Source organism: Toxorhynchites rutilus, chromosome 1, assembly GCF_029784135.1.
Source record: "Toxorhynchites rutilus septentrionalis strain SRP chromosome 1, ASM2978413v1, whole genome shotgun sequence".
NCBI lineage: Eukaryota > Metazoa > Arthropoda > Insecta > Diptera > Culicidae > Toxorhynchites > Toxorhynchites rutilus.
Genome location: NC_073744.1, coordinates 155,491,085 through 155,508,026, shown reverse-complemented (window position 1 = coordinate 155,508,026; position 16,942 = coordinate 155,491,085). Strand labels below are relative to the sequence as shown.

Below are 16,942 nucleotides of genomic sequence, written 5' to 3'. Positions count from 1 at the left end.
TTACATCCCCGATTTTCGCCTCGTACGACTTGATCGGATCCATTCTGGAGGTGGTGGAGTGACTATCGCGCTGCGAGGCAATATTGGATGTCGCCTGCTACCAAGCTTTCAGCTCAAGATGATCGAGGCCATCGATGTCGAAGTGGATTCTACCGCCGGCCCAATCACCATCATAGCAGCCTACTGCTCCAAACATTCCACTCTTAGCGACGGGTCGGCTGAAGCTTTTCATCAAGACATCATCAAACTGACTAGGCGACGAGGTCAGTACATCGTTGCTGGCGATCTCAACGCAAAGCACCAGGCCTGGGGCAACTTCCGGCGTAACGTCAACGGTTCCATTATCCAGCAAGGACTTGAGGAAGGTCTCTATACGATCCTGAGCCCAGATACACCCACCAGGTTAAATACTAGGTCTGGTGTTCACGCTATCATCGATATTTTCATTACCAACATGATGAACATCTCTGATCCTGTCGTTTATCAGGAGCTCAGTTCTGACCACTATCCTGTGGTGGTCGAAGTGGGTTCTTCTGTTAATAGAACCCAGTTTTACCGACGCAACTACCACCGTGTCGACTGTGCAAGGTTTCAACAGTGTGTCGACTCCTTCGTTAATTATGCTGCCATGCCGGAGACAATAGATGACATCGATCAGTGTCTGCAACGGATTGATGATGCGATAACCCGGTCTCGTGACCAATATGTACCAACACCTCAACTGGTGAGTAATTCTCTGAACCTAGACAGTACAACCAAAGAGCTTATCAGGCTCCGTAATACAATTAGAAGACAGTACCAGCGTACGGGCCACCCTCATTTGAAGACAAGTTGTAATAGTCTCAAAAAGATTATCCATTCCAGAATGATGGATCTCAGAAATAGAAGATTTTCAAATCATCTCCGCTCGCTTCCAGACTGTGCAAAGCCTTTCTGGAAACTAGCAAAAATTTTAAAAAATAAGCCGAGACCCATCCCTCCACTTTCCTCTCCTAATCAGAATTCGAATTCTTTCCTACTCATTACTCCAGTTGAAAAGGCTAATGCCATAGGTCAGCACTTCGTGAACTCTCACAATCTTGGTCGCACCATGATCAGTCCACACGAGCCTGTAGTAGTAGAGGACATAGCTAGGATTGCAGAACAACCAATAGTTTTATCAGAGGATTCAAAAATATCAGCTGATGAGGTGATAGCGGTCATAAAATCCACCAAAAACATGAAGGCTGCTGGAATCGATGGAGTGGTCAATCTGGAGTTGAAAAACTTGAGTGTTGACTTCTTTAATCACCTGACAGCAGTCTTCAATAAGTGCTTGGAGCTTGGCTACTTCCCTTCTCAATGGAAGTCAGCTAAAGTTATTCCAATTCTCAAGCATGGTAAAGATCCCACCAATGCCAAAAGCTATCGCCCAATCAGTCTGTTATCCTCCATCTCGAAAATATTCGAAAAGATGATTGTCAGTCGTTTACTGGAGTTCTCAAACCAAAATGATGTCATCCTTCAGGAACAATTTGGATTCAGAAAAGGTCACTCATCTGTACATCAGCTTGCACGGGTAACTAACATCATTAGGCGGAACAAGAGCATTTCAAAAACATCCGCGATGGCATTGTTGGACGTCGAGAAGGCGTTCGACAATGTCTGGCATGATGGCCTTGTGTCCAAGCTTCATAGATACAACATTCCGATCTTCCTTGTGAAGATCGTCAGTAGCTATTTAGCGGGCAGATCTTTCAGGGTCTTTCTGGGGACTTCTTATTCTGATACGTTCAGAGTAGATGCGGGGGTTCCTCAGGGTAGCGTTCTAGAACCTATCCTGTTTAACATCTTCACATCAGATGTTCCTCCCCTTCCAGGTGGTGGTATTCTGTCTTTATTCGCCGATGACACTGCCATCATCTATAAGGGTCGAGTGATCCGTGCTCTAACGAGAAGACTGCAGGAGGGCCTCGATGTTTTGTCCGGCTATTTCAGTAGCTGGAAAATTTGTATCAATGCGGCTAAGACACAGGCCATTCTGTTCCCACACTCTAGATCACATAAGCTTGTTCCGCCTAATGATGTGTATGTCAGCCTCAATAACACTCCCATTGAATGGTCGAGGGAAGTGGTTTACCTGGGTCTCACAATCGATGCCAATTTACTATTCCGTCCCCATGTGGACAAAATAATTAATAAATGTAATATCCTCAAGAAAGTTTTATATCCACTGATCAATAGGAGATCGTCATTGTCCATCAAAAACAAGCTTGCTATACACAAGCAAATAATACTTCCGTTGATAGAATACGCTTTGCCGGTTTGGGAGTCATGCGCAAAAATACATCATACTAAATAGCAAATTGTCCAGAATAAACTACTTAGGATGATACTTGGCAGTCCTCCAAGAACTAGAAACACTGAGATCCATCGTCTGGCTGGTCTTCAAATGTTGGTTGAGAGAAAAATAATAATTCTGGCTAGGTTCAGAGAATCTTGCCAAAGATCTGATCATCGCATCATCAATGATCTGGCAATTTAGTTCAGCATAGTTTAGTTTAAGTTAGGATTAGTTAGGTAGGATATCAAATTTTCTTTTCATTAAATTAGCTCTATATCTCCTATTGAGAAGAGATGTATACATGGTTAGAATACCTTCCAAATGAAAAATCTATGTTGGTCATAGGAAAATAATTTATATATTAAAGCTGACGGGCCCTTCAGGCTTAACACTTAAACTGTAAATAATATGTAACCATAAACCAGTGTAAATAAAACATCATTTTTACTTACTTTACTACTACTTCTCTCACAAACACTGGTGTATTGTATTTGCATATGAAGTAAAATTCAAATTTATAACACATGCGAATTGGGGCTCTTTTGGTATTAACAAGTTCTTCCGCATAGCCTTAATCCTTCTCTTTGTTTGCCGAGGCGTTTTGATTGAATGTAATACTTTTCCGTTTACTGTTTTTGAAAGCATAGGCAGCCGTGGCAGTGTTTCGAGCTCTGCAATACAATTTGCTCAACCAATGTTAAAATTGGTAAAACTTACATTACAGACCCGTTAAACGGAAAAATAATATATGTATTGATATCAACACAATTTTATTTTATTGATTTTCATGACATGAAACGTTACGACTCAGGAATAACATTTTATTGATATAGCTGTTTAGATGATGTTATCTGACATCAGTGTCGAAAAAAAACGATGTTTTCACCAATACAAACAAAACCATTGCCGAAAATTGAAAAATGAAAATTTAACTTTCAGAGCACTAGCTCGAGCTTTTCGACGTTTTTCACTATACAGTGCGACAGCAGATGAAAATTTAATATCTTGTGAGTAATCGATTAGAGTTTGGTTGTATAACTTAATGGGAAGTGTGCAAAGACGATCATTTTTTTCATACTGTTTCGCAAAAGTATTGATTTTCGGGCGAGGGGTGAGGGAGGGAGCCATAAATTTCTACGCCTCACGTATCACATTGTCTGTCTGACTTACCCAACTATCCGTTACATCCGCACTACAAAAATATTTAACTTTTCGGTTTCGGCTATTCCAGCAATAATTATTAGAATATGTTTTTGTGTGAATTGACGTATTAATTCAAAAACAAAATACTGGACTGCAAAAAAGTTTTCCAAAGATATTTTTGTTCTCAACCAGTCTGTCTCACCCGCAGTTTCCCTTGATTGGCACTGACAACGCTAGTCAATCTGCCATGGAAGAAATATTTGAGATTAGTTTGAAATTCAAAGGGCGTTCAGTTTATATCGACACCACCTGGGTCCTTTAAAGATTTCCGATTATTTTCCTGGAACGAATATTAAGTAGGTACTATTCACAGTTCGGAACAACAACATTGAATAACAATAAATTACCCGTCACTAGGATGAAATCCAACCATTATGTACAGAGGAACTTTCGTTCCGTTGTTACATAGTTAACTTTCGCACGAACAACAAGCCTTAAACAGCGTTATCTAAGCTCACGAATTCTCCTCAGTCAGCCCACGCAGAAAAAAAATCGATTCAAAATGATGACAGCAACAAAGATAGCTAAGATTAGGTTGCACCGTTCAAATCCCGACACCAGCTAGTATAGCGCTAGCGCTAGTAAATTGTCTTCCGAGAATCCCTCTGTAAAGCGCCCACCACCACCACCCTCTCAGGTGGTGCATAACAACCAACGCAATGCATTCCGGGTAAAGCTGCAACAAAAGAACCCAACGACAGCAGCGAAACTGGTAGCGCACGCACTTTGAATTCCGGGAAGCGACGGGTGTAATGCATGTCAGAAAAAGTTTTCACTTGCTTCCCACCTTTCCACCCCCGTTCCACCCCATTTCCCTCCCGCGAATGGCACACGAAAGAGGGATCTTCCACAAATGACGTGCGGAAGGCTCCCGTTGAACCCATTCGAAAGCTGTTTCGTCGCGCGTTGACGGCTCCGATGGCTCTGCGTAGGATGCATTTCGTGGAACACTGCCGCTGCAAATCGCGTGAACGCTTTCTCAGATTCCACGGCAGCGGCAAATAACATAGAATTAATGCCATGAACGAAAAAAAGCAAGAACTAAAGTAAACAGACGACGCTTGACGCCCAACTTGGTTGTGAGAAACGCGAAAATGATACCTTACGCTAGGAAATCGATTGTTGTACAGAGCTCAACAACCCGGATGGAAACGATCGGGATCGAAAATCCAACGTTCTTTACCTTTTGAATGTTTTTCTAAATGTATTTGTATATATTTGTATATTAAATTCCTATTGTGCTAAATGTGTATATAGTATTTTCCGTAATTGATGTGTTTCACAGATTTAAACATTTTACTTTTTCGGAGTATTTATTTTGTTCTCAATTCATAACATAGTTTAATCGTTTTTCCTAAAGCAATTCAATCTTTTTGTTTCCAACCCTTTCGGCAAACGAAAAAAAAACAATAGCAGAATTTTGGAACAAATTTTCAGTACACGTTTATTTTTATTAACTGTCAAGAAGTTGATCTCCGTTTTTTGAACATGGCTGTGCTAAACATATTTTTATTATAAATGCATACAGAGTAAACCTTTAGTTTCTATTTTCAATTGACAAATTTGGAGAAAAAAATTATAATGCAACAAAACACGAAATTTCGGTATTTGTTCAGTTTTTGTTTTACCATCGAGTGCATTTTTCTATTTATAATCAAATGTTTTTCTCTCATATGTCAAGTTTTTTATATAAATTTTTTTGTGTATATACCTAAGCAGAACAGAGCAAAACCAAAAACAAAAAACAAAAACTCAGAAAAAAACAAGCGAGAAAGGCAAAACCCTATCTGCAAATGGAAGCAATTGATATTTTTGTCAAAATTAAACCCGGCCCCTCGGAAAGCACAACCAGAGAAACATAAAAAAACAAGGTATTGAATCCAACACCAGCTATTTTTTTCTGTCTCTCTGGCGCTTTCCATCCGTCCTTCCTGCGAAACAAAACAAACAAAAAAACAGCATCCAAGCGAATTCTACGGAAGTCAATCGGTCAATAATCAGTCACTTAGTCGAATCAACCTAAAGAAAAAACAATCGTTGTTGCGCTTGCGCTTCTGAAATCCTAAAATAAAACAAAATATGCCCAATACAACCAGACAAAAATCGAATTTCAACTTCTTGAAGAAAACAGAAAAAAATAAAACAAACATTTTTGGTTATTTAATACCATTACAAGAGATACAACATCATGAAAATGATAAAAGAAACAAACGGAAAGTTTACAATCCGCGTTCCAGCGGCAGCCGGTTCCAATGATTTCGTTATTTCCCCCACCCCTTTTTTATGTTCGTGTTCCTTATTATTCTAAGTCCCCTTTCTTAGATTATTTTCCATTGCTGTTCATTTCAATTTTACTTTTCTCTCTCTCTTTCAATCTCTTTCGCAAAACAAAACTAAAGTAAGAGTCAGCAATGTAAACCGACTTTCTTTTTTTTTTACAATATACACATCTTGTTCTGTAAGAACCTCGGTTTTATGATGTCGAGAAAAAAAAATACACAAGTCGAAATAGAACCTCCAAATCAGTTTGAGTTCAAATGATGAAACGAACTAGGAGATCGTGTTTAGCAAATCACAAAATAATCATGCAGAAACTTGCCAAACCAACCAAGCGAGGCGCCAAACGTCAAAAAAAAATTAAGCTGTCATTCAGTACGATCCCAAACCAAAACAAATATAGAGCACACGAAAGAGTAAATTGAATAATAAAACGGTTTGTTGTCCATATTTTTTTTCATGTTTACCTTCTTATGAACGCTAGTCATTGGAACATGCGGATGTGTGTTTTTATTCGTTTTCTCTGTGATTTAGAGATTTATGGAACACGTGTCCCAAGCGATCTCTTACGAATCGAACGCGTTTCGTTTTATTTTCCGCAGAGGATCTTCCTTTCTTGATTTTCCGTTGATTTGGTTCACGTTTGCTAGCGTTGAAATTTTGTTACCTTATCATTTACCCGACCTTGCGTAACCGTTAGTCAGTAATCGAGCCACGAAAGTCAAATGGAACGATGTTCAAAAATTTAAAAAACAAAACTACAAACAAACAGTAGCAAAAGAAGTTGATGTCCGATTTTTGTTTGGTTTACAGGAAGCATCAGAACCGCATGCCGCCAGCGGTAGTGTCGTTAGCGGTAGTCTCTGTCCGAGCGGTCTCGGTGGCCCATCGCTGGGGCTCGGTAGTGGCAGTGGTGGTGTCGGTGTCGGTCCGGACCAGGTGCCCTGTGGTGGTGGTGGCGGGCCTGGTCCGATATATCCGTGCATGTATTGTGGGGCGACCTTCCCGAACCAGAGTAAACTGACCCGACATATACTGTCGCACTCGCTGGAGACGCTCAAATACCGCGAAACGGCCCACCTGATACATCCGTCGCATCTGGCGCTGCTCCAGCAGCAACATCACGAGCTGACCCAGCAGGCCCAACACCAGCAGGCGGCCCAAGCAGCGGTAGCCGCGGCGGCTGCTTCCCTCGTGCAATCGTCTCCGTCGCCCTCGCAGCTGACGTCGCCCCATTTCACGCCACATCGGACCGGCCCACCGCTGGACCAAATCCTGGAACCACCGGATGGAGCCTCGCCAATGGAGCTGGAGTTTGCCGCCGCCGTAGCTGCACAAGCCGCCGCAGCGGCATCTGGGAATGCGGCCGCCGCTGACCAGGGTAACGTGGTGCTGTGTAAGTTCTGTGGCAAGAGTTTTCCCGACGTGTCTTCGCTGATCACCCATCTGCCGGTGCACACCGGGGACCGGCCCTTCAAGTGCGAGTTCTGCGGTAAGGCCTTCAAACTGAGGCATCACATGAAGGATCACTGTCGGGTGCATACAGGTAGGTGGTATACACTGACATTCTATATTTTGGGGTTGTAATCCAAACATTGTACAACAAGGCTCATGTATCGAAATTTCAATCAGAGAGTTTTGCAATGCATTGCAAAAAAAATGCAGCGAACATTACAAGAATTCGATAAACGCCATCCCAGACAATTTTACTATATCGCTGAGAGAATAGTTTTTCGATACAATTTAGTCAGATCATTTGGATATGTGTCCCACGGATGTCGGTAAATCTACGGAGAATGTTTATTCTTTGTTGGCTCCATATACCTTCAGATACCCAATATGGATTTCCCAAGTACATTGGAGTCGAATCAGACCACAAGATCCAAAAGTTAAGGCTTTGGTTGCGCTGGTCTATGCTTCTTGGAAAAGACGATCATTTCATGTTTCTACATAGAGAATTCAGGCTCAGGTACACTCTGTAAAAGGGGAACCTCCTAAGACTCATTTAGCAGATTCGATTTACTGCCGATCCTCCGTGAGATAGAATCAAACGGTACTCACAAAATATGTTATAGAACAAACTATGCAATTTGACAGCAACTCTATTTAAACTGAAGTATATGCCAAATGTACAAGATATTTTGTTTTCTGAGGTAGGCTATCCAAATTTATGAAGAAAGCAGCAAAAGGCAATCAATCGTCCTCTTGCCCCTACTGAACCCAAATCTGGTGTCTTGTTTGTATTAGGTATTTGTATAGGTGAGTCAAGATGACATGATTGTCACTTCAATAGAAAGATAAAATGTCTGCGAATTACGAGGTCTGTTCAAAAAGTATCGCGACTTTCGAATTTACGCGGGTTATGTATATTCGATTCTAGATTTTTTGTGTGGCATTATGTTGGTACTCATGTCTCTCACTTATGCTGACAAGTACGGCTATTTTGAAAGTTCAATTAATTTTTGACAACTGCTTTTCTTACACGTGTTTCGGTTCATCTTCGATTTTTACCTATTGCCTATCTCTAGAGAAAATCCTTCGTAGTGCTGAAGCTAAATCGGCTATGGCTATGGAAATGCTTAATGGAATGCGATAGAGTGGACCACTCTATCTGTTGGAATCAATCTTCGAATCGTGGACATTTTAGCTGTCGTAAGCGAAATGCGAGTAAAAAATGAAAAACGCGTGTTTTATCTTCAAGATATAAATTCAGACTATTTGTTTATTCAATTGTTCCATACAATTTGGGTGTGAGAATACGATCAGATTCGCAGGAGAAAGTACCTCATCATGATTTGGGTGTGTGTTTAGTGGTACTGCGAGTGATCGGCGGAAGTTTACGATTTCCCTTCCGACATATGTCGCCCACTAAATTCCGATCGGGAATTTTAGCTCCTAATCTACCTGGCGCAAACTCATCATCGTCAATGGGGAGCACACGGATTAGCCGCACATCTTGACTAGTCGTTCCATTTGCTGTTTGTAGTGATACTACGCGGATCAGACCATCACCGCCCGGGAACACCTCAAATACCCGTCCTAATGGCCACTGCTTTGATTTGTAGTTATCGTCTACTAAGAGCATGAAATCACCTATTTCTATGTTCGCCACTTGCTTAAGCGCTGCAGGTTTCGAACGTATTCTGCTTGCCATCTACATCGGAGCTCTTGGGCGAGTCGTTGAATGTATACCACCTGAACATTGAAGCAATGTTGCGTTCCAAGCGATTGGAACCGTAGTGAGTGGTCTCCCGATGAGCATATGTGCCGGTGTCAAAGGTTGAGGATCAGTAAGGTTTGTTGATATTGGTGAGATTGGCCGCGAATTCATTGTGGCGGATACCCCGAGAGAAGTGTAGATAATTCCTCGTATGTGAAATTGTGGTTGCTAGTAGTTTTTTCCCAAATGCTGTTTAGCGCTCTCGATAGCGGCTTTCCACAAGCCGCCGTGATGTGGGGATCGTGCTGGTACAAAACACCACTCTACACCTTTGTTGGTTGAGAAATCTGTCACCTCATGGTTGTAATCGGTAGAATTGGTTAAATTATGGTTCGCCTTCAGCTGCTCAGCAGCTCCACGGAACCATAGCGACTGTGAAAGTGAGGGAATGCTGCTAGAAATGCAGCGCTACTTAGTTCCTACACAGCTTCCAGATGGATCGCCTTTATGGAGAGACAGACGAATAGGACAATGTATCCCTTGCTCACAACTGCCCCTCGCGTGCGTCGGCCTACGATGTTGACTGGTCCAGCATGATCAACACCAGTATACAGGAACGGTGGACTTGGCGCCACTCGTTCGGAGGGTAGCTGACCCATCTTTAGAATAATTGGGGATGGCTTTGCTCGAGCGCATGTGATGCATTGTCGATATACCTTTTGTTGCGTACGCCCCTTACGCGACACTGCACCTACTCAATGAGGTACATATGGAGGTGGAGCAGTAGGCGAAGTATATCTGTATTGGCAAGCAAAATATCATGTCGTAATTATTTGCATTCAATATGGAATGTATATGGAAGAAACAAAACAATGTTGAAAATACTCACGGTTGCATGATAATTTGAGCCAAAATTCTAATGAAATCATTCAACTGTTTGTTTTTTAACAGATGGCAATTGTATCGTGGCTTATTTCGATTACTTATGTGGTAAAAAGATCTAGAGAGCAGTCGTTTGCTTACTTCTCGAAATCAGTAACATTTTCGGTGAAATTTTGAATAATTGGCGATTATTCTCTCACAATATACACTCCGACACTGAGAGCCTTCGAAACATCAACTTCATAACGTTAAAATAATGAAACTCCGTTTGTTTCTATGAACGCGGGGGAGTGAAAATAGCACATGTAAATATCACTTTTAACCGGTTTTTTCGACGTAATTTCACAAATATTCACTGCACGCTGTCACATTCGCCTCATATTCAGCGGGAACTCTAAAAAAATGTACGTTTTTCATTAATAAATTACTTCCTGAAAATAGCATTTTCACATGGATGCGGTGAGTAATCGAAGATAAACACAACGACTGACGTCACTATTTGAGAAATAGTTGTGGCAGCGCATGCTATGTCGCTCGAAACTCTACCATCTTCATTACCTTTTTTCCAGGACATTGGCACCTACTATCGTATCGCAATAAATGGGATACCTATTATTAGAAAACTATGTCTAACGGAGTGAAGTTGACAACATTTAAAAACGTCAACTAATAGGAAAGGAAAAAATACATTTCTAGATTATTCCGGAAGAAGTAGTGGAGTGAAAATCATTTGAATTTAAAATTTAGTGCATAGAATTTGAATTTGCGAGCAAGAGATTTTATTGAAGACTAGCTGACCCGGCAAACTTCGCCCCGCCCAAAATTTGTTTTTTGTTATCAATACCTTCAAACATTCACGTTTTCTTACTATAAGCATGTTCATGGGTCCAATCGCAGAACTGTTCATTGATTGATCTTATATTCGTCCCCGTTGAATTTACTTTTTACTATAAAATTCCTAGTATTTCTAACAAAACTCATCGTTACAATATCAGATTATTTTCAGACACAATTCTCGTTCAAAATTTTCCAACGACTTGCAAATAACATGTTTCTCCGTTACATGGAATAAATGTTTGATACAAAAAATATGATCGAATAGAGACAGCCCTAAATCGGACAATTCCTTCCTCGAGTTCTGCTCATATCAACACATCCGGCGATCCTTTTTTTTGGTTTAGATAGAAGAAGATTTAAGAGTGCGATTCGTCACATTAACATCTATTTCCAGTTTCGAACAAAGATCAATTTCGCTAGCGCAAACATCAAATGGACTAACAGCACTTAGCACTTATCAGAGTTATCCGAAAATTTTCAATTGTCATGTTTGGTTGGAATATTTTTGGTTGAAATATGTGTAATATATTTATGGGACCCCTTCTCCATTCCAGAGAAGGGAGGGGTGTCATACCATCATAGAAACATTTCTCATACCCAAAAACCCTCAAATCCCAAATTGTGCGTGATTAGTTTTCGAGTTATGCAGAAATTTGTGTTTCATTTGTATGACAGCCTACTCTTAGAGAGCGGGAGAAGTGTCTAACCACCATAGAACTATTTATTGCATCCTAAAACCTCCACATGCCAAATTTGGTTTCGTTTACTTGATTAATTCTCGAGTAATTCAGAAATTTGTGTTTCATTTGTACGGCAGCCCCCCCCTTAGAGAGGGGAAAGGGGTCTCAACCTAGCACGAAAACCTTCCCCGGCCCCAAAAACCCCTACATACCAATTTTCATGTTGATCGGTTCAGTAGTTTCCGATTCCATAAGAATCAGACAGACAGACAGACAGAAATACATTTTTATATATACAGATAAAATTTCGAATAAGTAGATCAGGAAATTGAATTTGAATCCAAGTTGTTCCGAGCGACAGTTTGCGGACCTGAAATGATATAAATTAATTATTGAAATTCGGTAAAAGAAAGGCTTAGTAGAATACAGAACAGGAATACTCCCGATCCGGGTAAAACTTACGAGTAACCACGAAACGAAATGTTAACCGTACGATTTAAAAAAAAACTTGTTTAAAGTTCGGAGAATTGTTCACCCTCGTTGCTAGAGCAACACCTTTCTTGCTACGCTTGCTCCTCGAATTATCAAGAAACGACGGCGTGAGACAGCGAGTAATGTTTGGGGCCCACAATGATGATGATCATGGTGAGCGTCAACAAGTATCAAAGACGTAAGTATAGAATTTCTAGGAAGCAAAATTTGGTGTTTGGTGTCGTAGCTGAGTCCAGATTTTTGGAGCCTTCCGCCCACCCTGAGCACTCCATCTTTTTCGATGAGTGGATCTAGCTGTCGAAGAGCGCTACTTGGCGAAATATTCTTATTCTTCTCCAAACGTTGAATTTCCTCACTGAAATGCGCGTTCTGGACATGGTGTACATAAACTGAAAGTGCTCGATCGAGTTGACGCTATTTCGGCCACCCTGTTGGCGACTTCGATGAACCTCCTTTCATCCAACCTGAGAATCAGTCCAAACATGTATCTCATGGAATTGCTCATCGAGAGCTTCGGTGACATTCTTCAACAGCCTAGCAAGAATAACAGCAGCACACAACTCCAAACGCGGTATCGTGGTTCTTCCGTTACCGATAGGTACAAGCTTCGATTTTGCACACAATAATCTGGAATGAAGCCAGTACACAAGATGACACTGCGCCTTCACTGCTGTAATTAGCCTCCTAAAATCCACCGGTTATGTGCACCCGTGGCCGAGTGGTTAGCGTCTCACATTATCATGCCGGGTGTTCAGGTTCGATTCCCGTTCTGGCCGGAGGATTTTTCGTCAAAGAAATTTCCTTCGACTTGCACTGTGATCACGCGTATTCAAGAGCTTGTTGCCCCTCGGAATACATTCAAGGCGTGTTATTTGACTTAAGAAATCTCAACTAAGTATTAATAAATGACGCTAGTTAATGCATACGTTGAGACGGAAAAAGTTCCACAGGGAACGTTAAGGCCATTCAAGAAGAAGAAATCCACCGGATACCAGCCGAGCTTGGTATTCTGTAGCAATGATAGAGAGTCATCGGCGCTGAGACGAATTGTGATTGGTTCGAGTAATTCGAAAAATAACTTTTTGCCCAATAGCAAGCTGATTTTGTTCGAGTGATGAAACTGTGGATCAGGCAAGTATATGGCAGCAGGAATGGGCCACTGACTGATGTCTATGGGTTTTAGTGGCGATTCGGATGGGAAACGATCCAAAACTACACAAGGTGCAACATTTTTGTAGTTTGAACAACGCGATGAAAATATTACTAGTGTACCCATTTTAGCGTGACCTTTTGAACCAGCAATGCCACTGAATTCGAAGTAAACGCTAGTTGTTGACAGATAAGGCTTTCTGCATAGATCACTCGCGATATAGCTTGTGTGAGAGGCACAATCGAGAACTGCTCTACAAGCATGTGGTCTACCGTATCTATCATACACGTTCACTGTAGCGGTTAGCAGAAGTACATTTGTATCGATGATATTATCGACCAGCGTGAGAGATGAAATAAGCAATTGCGACGCCTACGATAAGTTCGGGTATTGCGATGGTGTACGATTCGTTTGATCTGGAGATGCTGACGATGTGAAAGCCTCGTGTAAACGAGTGTGATGCGATTCTCCGCACGTCCTGCAGCTGCTGAATGTGCACACCTGGCCTCTATGTGCCTTCAAACAATTGAAACACAAATTTTGTTTGCGCACGAAAGAAAGTCGATCTTTAGGAGACGCATAGAAAAATTCACCACACTGATATAGCGAATGTGGTAATTTGTAGCAGTATTTGCAAACTTTCTCATCACTATTTTGAGTTGACGATACGAGAGTATTCGCGCTGCGAAATTTAGGATTTTGATTTTGAGCGAACAAGTGTTGCGAGCGTATTGGTTGCAATGATTGCAGTGCGGTGCCTTTGGTGTCCACAAATTGCGGTAGCTGATGTCAGCGTTGGTTGCTTCAGAAAGCGTCGGATGTGCTGTGCGGCAATCTTCAATTTTTGTAACGCTGTAGAATAATTGGCGTCTTCGATGCGGAGGTGCGATATTAGCGTAGCTGCCTCACCAGCTAGGTTAGATTTCAGAAAGTACATTTTTTGGCCATCTTGTAGCGATGCATTATTGTCCACTAAGCTTCCGAACAAATCGATAAACGATTGCCATTCGAGGGAATTTCCACTGAATATTGGAATATTCACGCGCGGTAATTTAACATCCCTATTGACAGTAGCGGTTGTAGCGTTTAGTGATTGATTGGTGAATGTAGATGAAAAGGTTCGTAGAAAGTCTGCTTGCTGTTCAGCCAATTGTTGAATGGCGTTGGCGCCAACTTGTGCAGTAGCGTGGCTACGTGGATTGTTCGACTCTTCGCAATAATTTCAGAAGCGTGGTTTTCAACTCGATCGATTTTTCTTCGAAATTGGACATTTCGTCAAGAACCGTATCCTCTTCACTATCGGCACATACATTTACCATCCGCTTATGAACGTTCATTTAACCATTCCAGATATTTTGTAGACTTTCCAGTTCTGGTTGAATGTCTACGTCGTCAATTTCACCTTCTTCACAAAATTACTTCACATTATAATTGACTCGTTTCAACCGCGCGTCAAACGATTTCTTTTCGCGAAATAATTTACCGAATACAATGTTATTGTCTTCATGAGCTTGGTCCGAGACGCTAGCTTTATCACATCTCGACATATTGCAATTATTATAGTCCACTACTCTAGGATCGATTATCCGGATAGAGATTCAGGAAATTCACGGATATAACGCGTAAATTATTCGCCGACGGTCCCTATCCGGCTCGAAGGACCATATGTTGGAATCAATCTTCGAATCGTGGAGATTTTAGCCGTCGTAAGCGAAATTCGGGTAAAAAAATGAAAAACACGTGTTTCATCTTTCTTTATTCAATTGTTCCATACAATTTGGGTGTGAGAATATGATCTGATTCGCGGGAGAAAAGTACCTCATTATGATTTGGGCGTGTGTTTAGTGGAACTGTGAGTGATCGGTGGAAGTTTACGATTTCCATTCCGACACTATATCACAATTTTTGTACACCCACGAATTACTTATGTTCGATTTCAATTGTTGACCTGCTCGTGCTTCCGACCCTCCGAGAACATTTTTCGAACTTCGATAAACGTTGTTTCGCTCCAAGGTAGATTCACCAGATGTCACAATCAACATTCGGAATGTGTTTGTAGCGGTCAGCAGTATGAAATGTTCTAGGGCAAAACATATTCTTGATGTATTTGCCCTAAGGTAGATAATGAGTATATGGGTTGAGCCGATCTTACAAGCGGTGTAAAACTTATTCGCTTTCCTGCACTAATATTCAGATCAAAGAGACTGGGAGAGATTTCCGCGAGAGCTTTCTAGTATGCTGCTTCTTGATCGTGAAGACTGGAATGCGGTTATTCGAAACTAGAACGAGACGGCCAGCTTTTATCTTGGATTTTTGCGTGCGGCTTTCGGGAAAAGCTGCATAAGTAGGCATGATTTCACTTTCCCTAATCTGAGAAATTCCTGGCTCGCACATTCTACTGCTGTTAGCTGAAAACGGTGGAAGTGCGCGGTTTTCCCACCTTTCGTCCATTCGTCCATGCTAAGTAATAAGTTAGCAGGTTATCGTTGTTCCAGATATTAATCTTTACGATTTTAGTTAGTCGATCGTGTGTGGTTAGATTGTGTGTCTGAGCTATCATTGAAAAGGTAACTCATTTAAAAATTTAAATCATCTGCGAACGCAGTGCTTATACCGACGTATTAGCCGAAGACTACACTACACTACAACATCACCTTTATGTGGCTTCGCTCAAATGTAAGAAATTTCACACGCGGAAAAAATCTGTACCAAAAATAACGAAAAAATCTGTACCTTTCCAGATAAATCTGTACGGGTGAGTCACAATATATCAAGCCTACTTGTGACATTACACTTTTTTGTGCAGCTATTTCTGTTGCTCCTATTTTTTCCGATTTTTTTTCGATCACAGGGAAAACTAGGGGAAACTAGGGGTTATTCATGTGATACAAACGTAGGACTGCCGTTGGTTTAGTAATCATTTGTTTCAAGCTGCATTTGAATCAAATCTCAATGAATGAATACTTTGAAAGATTTCTGAGAAAAAGGTGAAGGAAGTGCAAGCATAGAGCTTCTTTCGTGCATATTCTGCGAATGCCTTCTGAGGTAAAAACGTTGTGCAGTTTTTGCATAGTATAGGGTTGGGGAAAAAGAAATGTCGTATTTCTGATCGAAATTTGACGCTTTATTTAACATACTTAAAATTATCCAATTGAGAACAAATATGCGCCGTTTTGTTCGCAAATTTGCAAAACAAACAAACTTTATCCCCCCCTTATGAAACCCCTCCTTATTTGCAAAAAACTCAGACAGCCAGTTTTTGCAAGCCTCTTTTGAGGCCAACTTAGTATCACCAAGATCGTTTTGCATGGACCGGAAGAGATGATAATCGCTTGGAGCCAGATCCGGACTATACGGTGGGTGCAATAGGAAATCCCATCCGAGCTACCGTAGCTTCTGGCGGGTCATCAAAGATGTGTGAGGCCGAGCGTTGTCTTGGTGGAAAACAACACCAATCCTATTGATCAATTTTTTGCCGTTTTTGGTCAATCGCCTGCTTCAAACGTTGCCCACAGTAGAGAACCGAGTTGAGGGTCTGGCCATAGTTGAGCAGATCATAGTGGATGATTCCCTTCTAATCCCACCAAACACACAACAAAACCTTCCTGACCGTCAATCCGGGCCACGGTTTGGGCCGGCTCACCGCGCTTCGACCACGACTTTTTTCACTTTATGTTGTCGTACGTGATCCACTTTTCATCACCAGTCACCATCTTCTTCAAAAATGGGTCGAGTTCGTTCCGTTTCAGCAGTGCATCGCATCGTGTTGATTCGGTCTAAAAAATTGCGTCAACTCGTGTGACACCCATACATCCAGCTTTTTTTGGAATCCAATCTTCTGCAAATGGTTCCAAACGGTTTTATGGTCCATACCCAGTTCCTGGCCAATCGAGCGAGTGCTCTCATGTTGGATGATTTCAACGATTTTATCGGTTTCC

At 41.4% G+C, this 16,942-nt stretch overlaps 1 protein-coding gene across 23 annotated transcripts in view; it reads left to right on the top strand.

The window, feature by feature from the left end:
- Nucleotides 1–16,942, top strand: part of LOC129770692 (protein tramtrack, beta isoform) — a 618,642-nt gene that overhangs the window by 561,420 nt on the left and 40,280 nt on the right. For 2 of the 23 annotated variants that reach the window (XM_055773843.1, XM_055773852.1), the window contains exon 8: nucleotides 6,617–7,349. The exons of the other annotated variants lie outside the window; for them this stretch is intronic. In XM_055773843.1, the coding sequence (XP_055629818.1) occupies nucleotides 6,617–7,349 (733 nt within the window). The remainder of the gene's footprint in view (nucleotides 1–6,616; nucleotides 7,350–16,942) is intronic. 23 annotated transcript variants of the gene reach the window in all.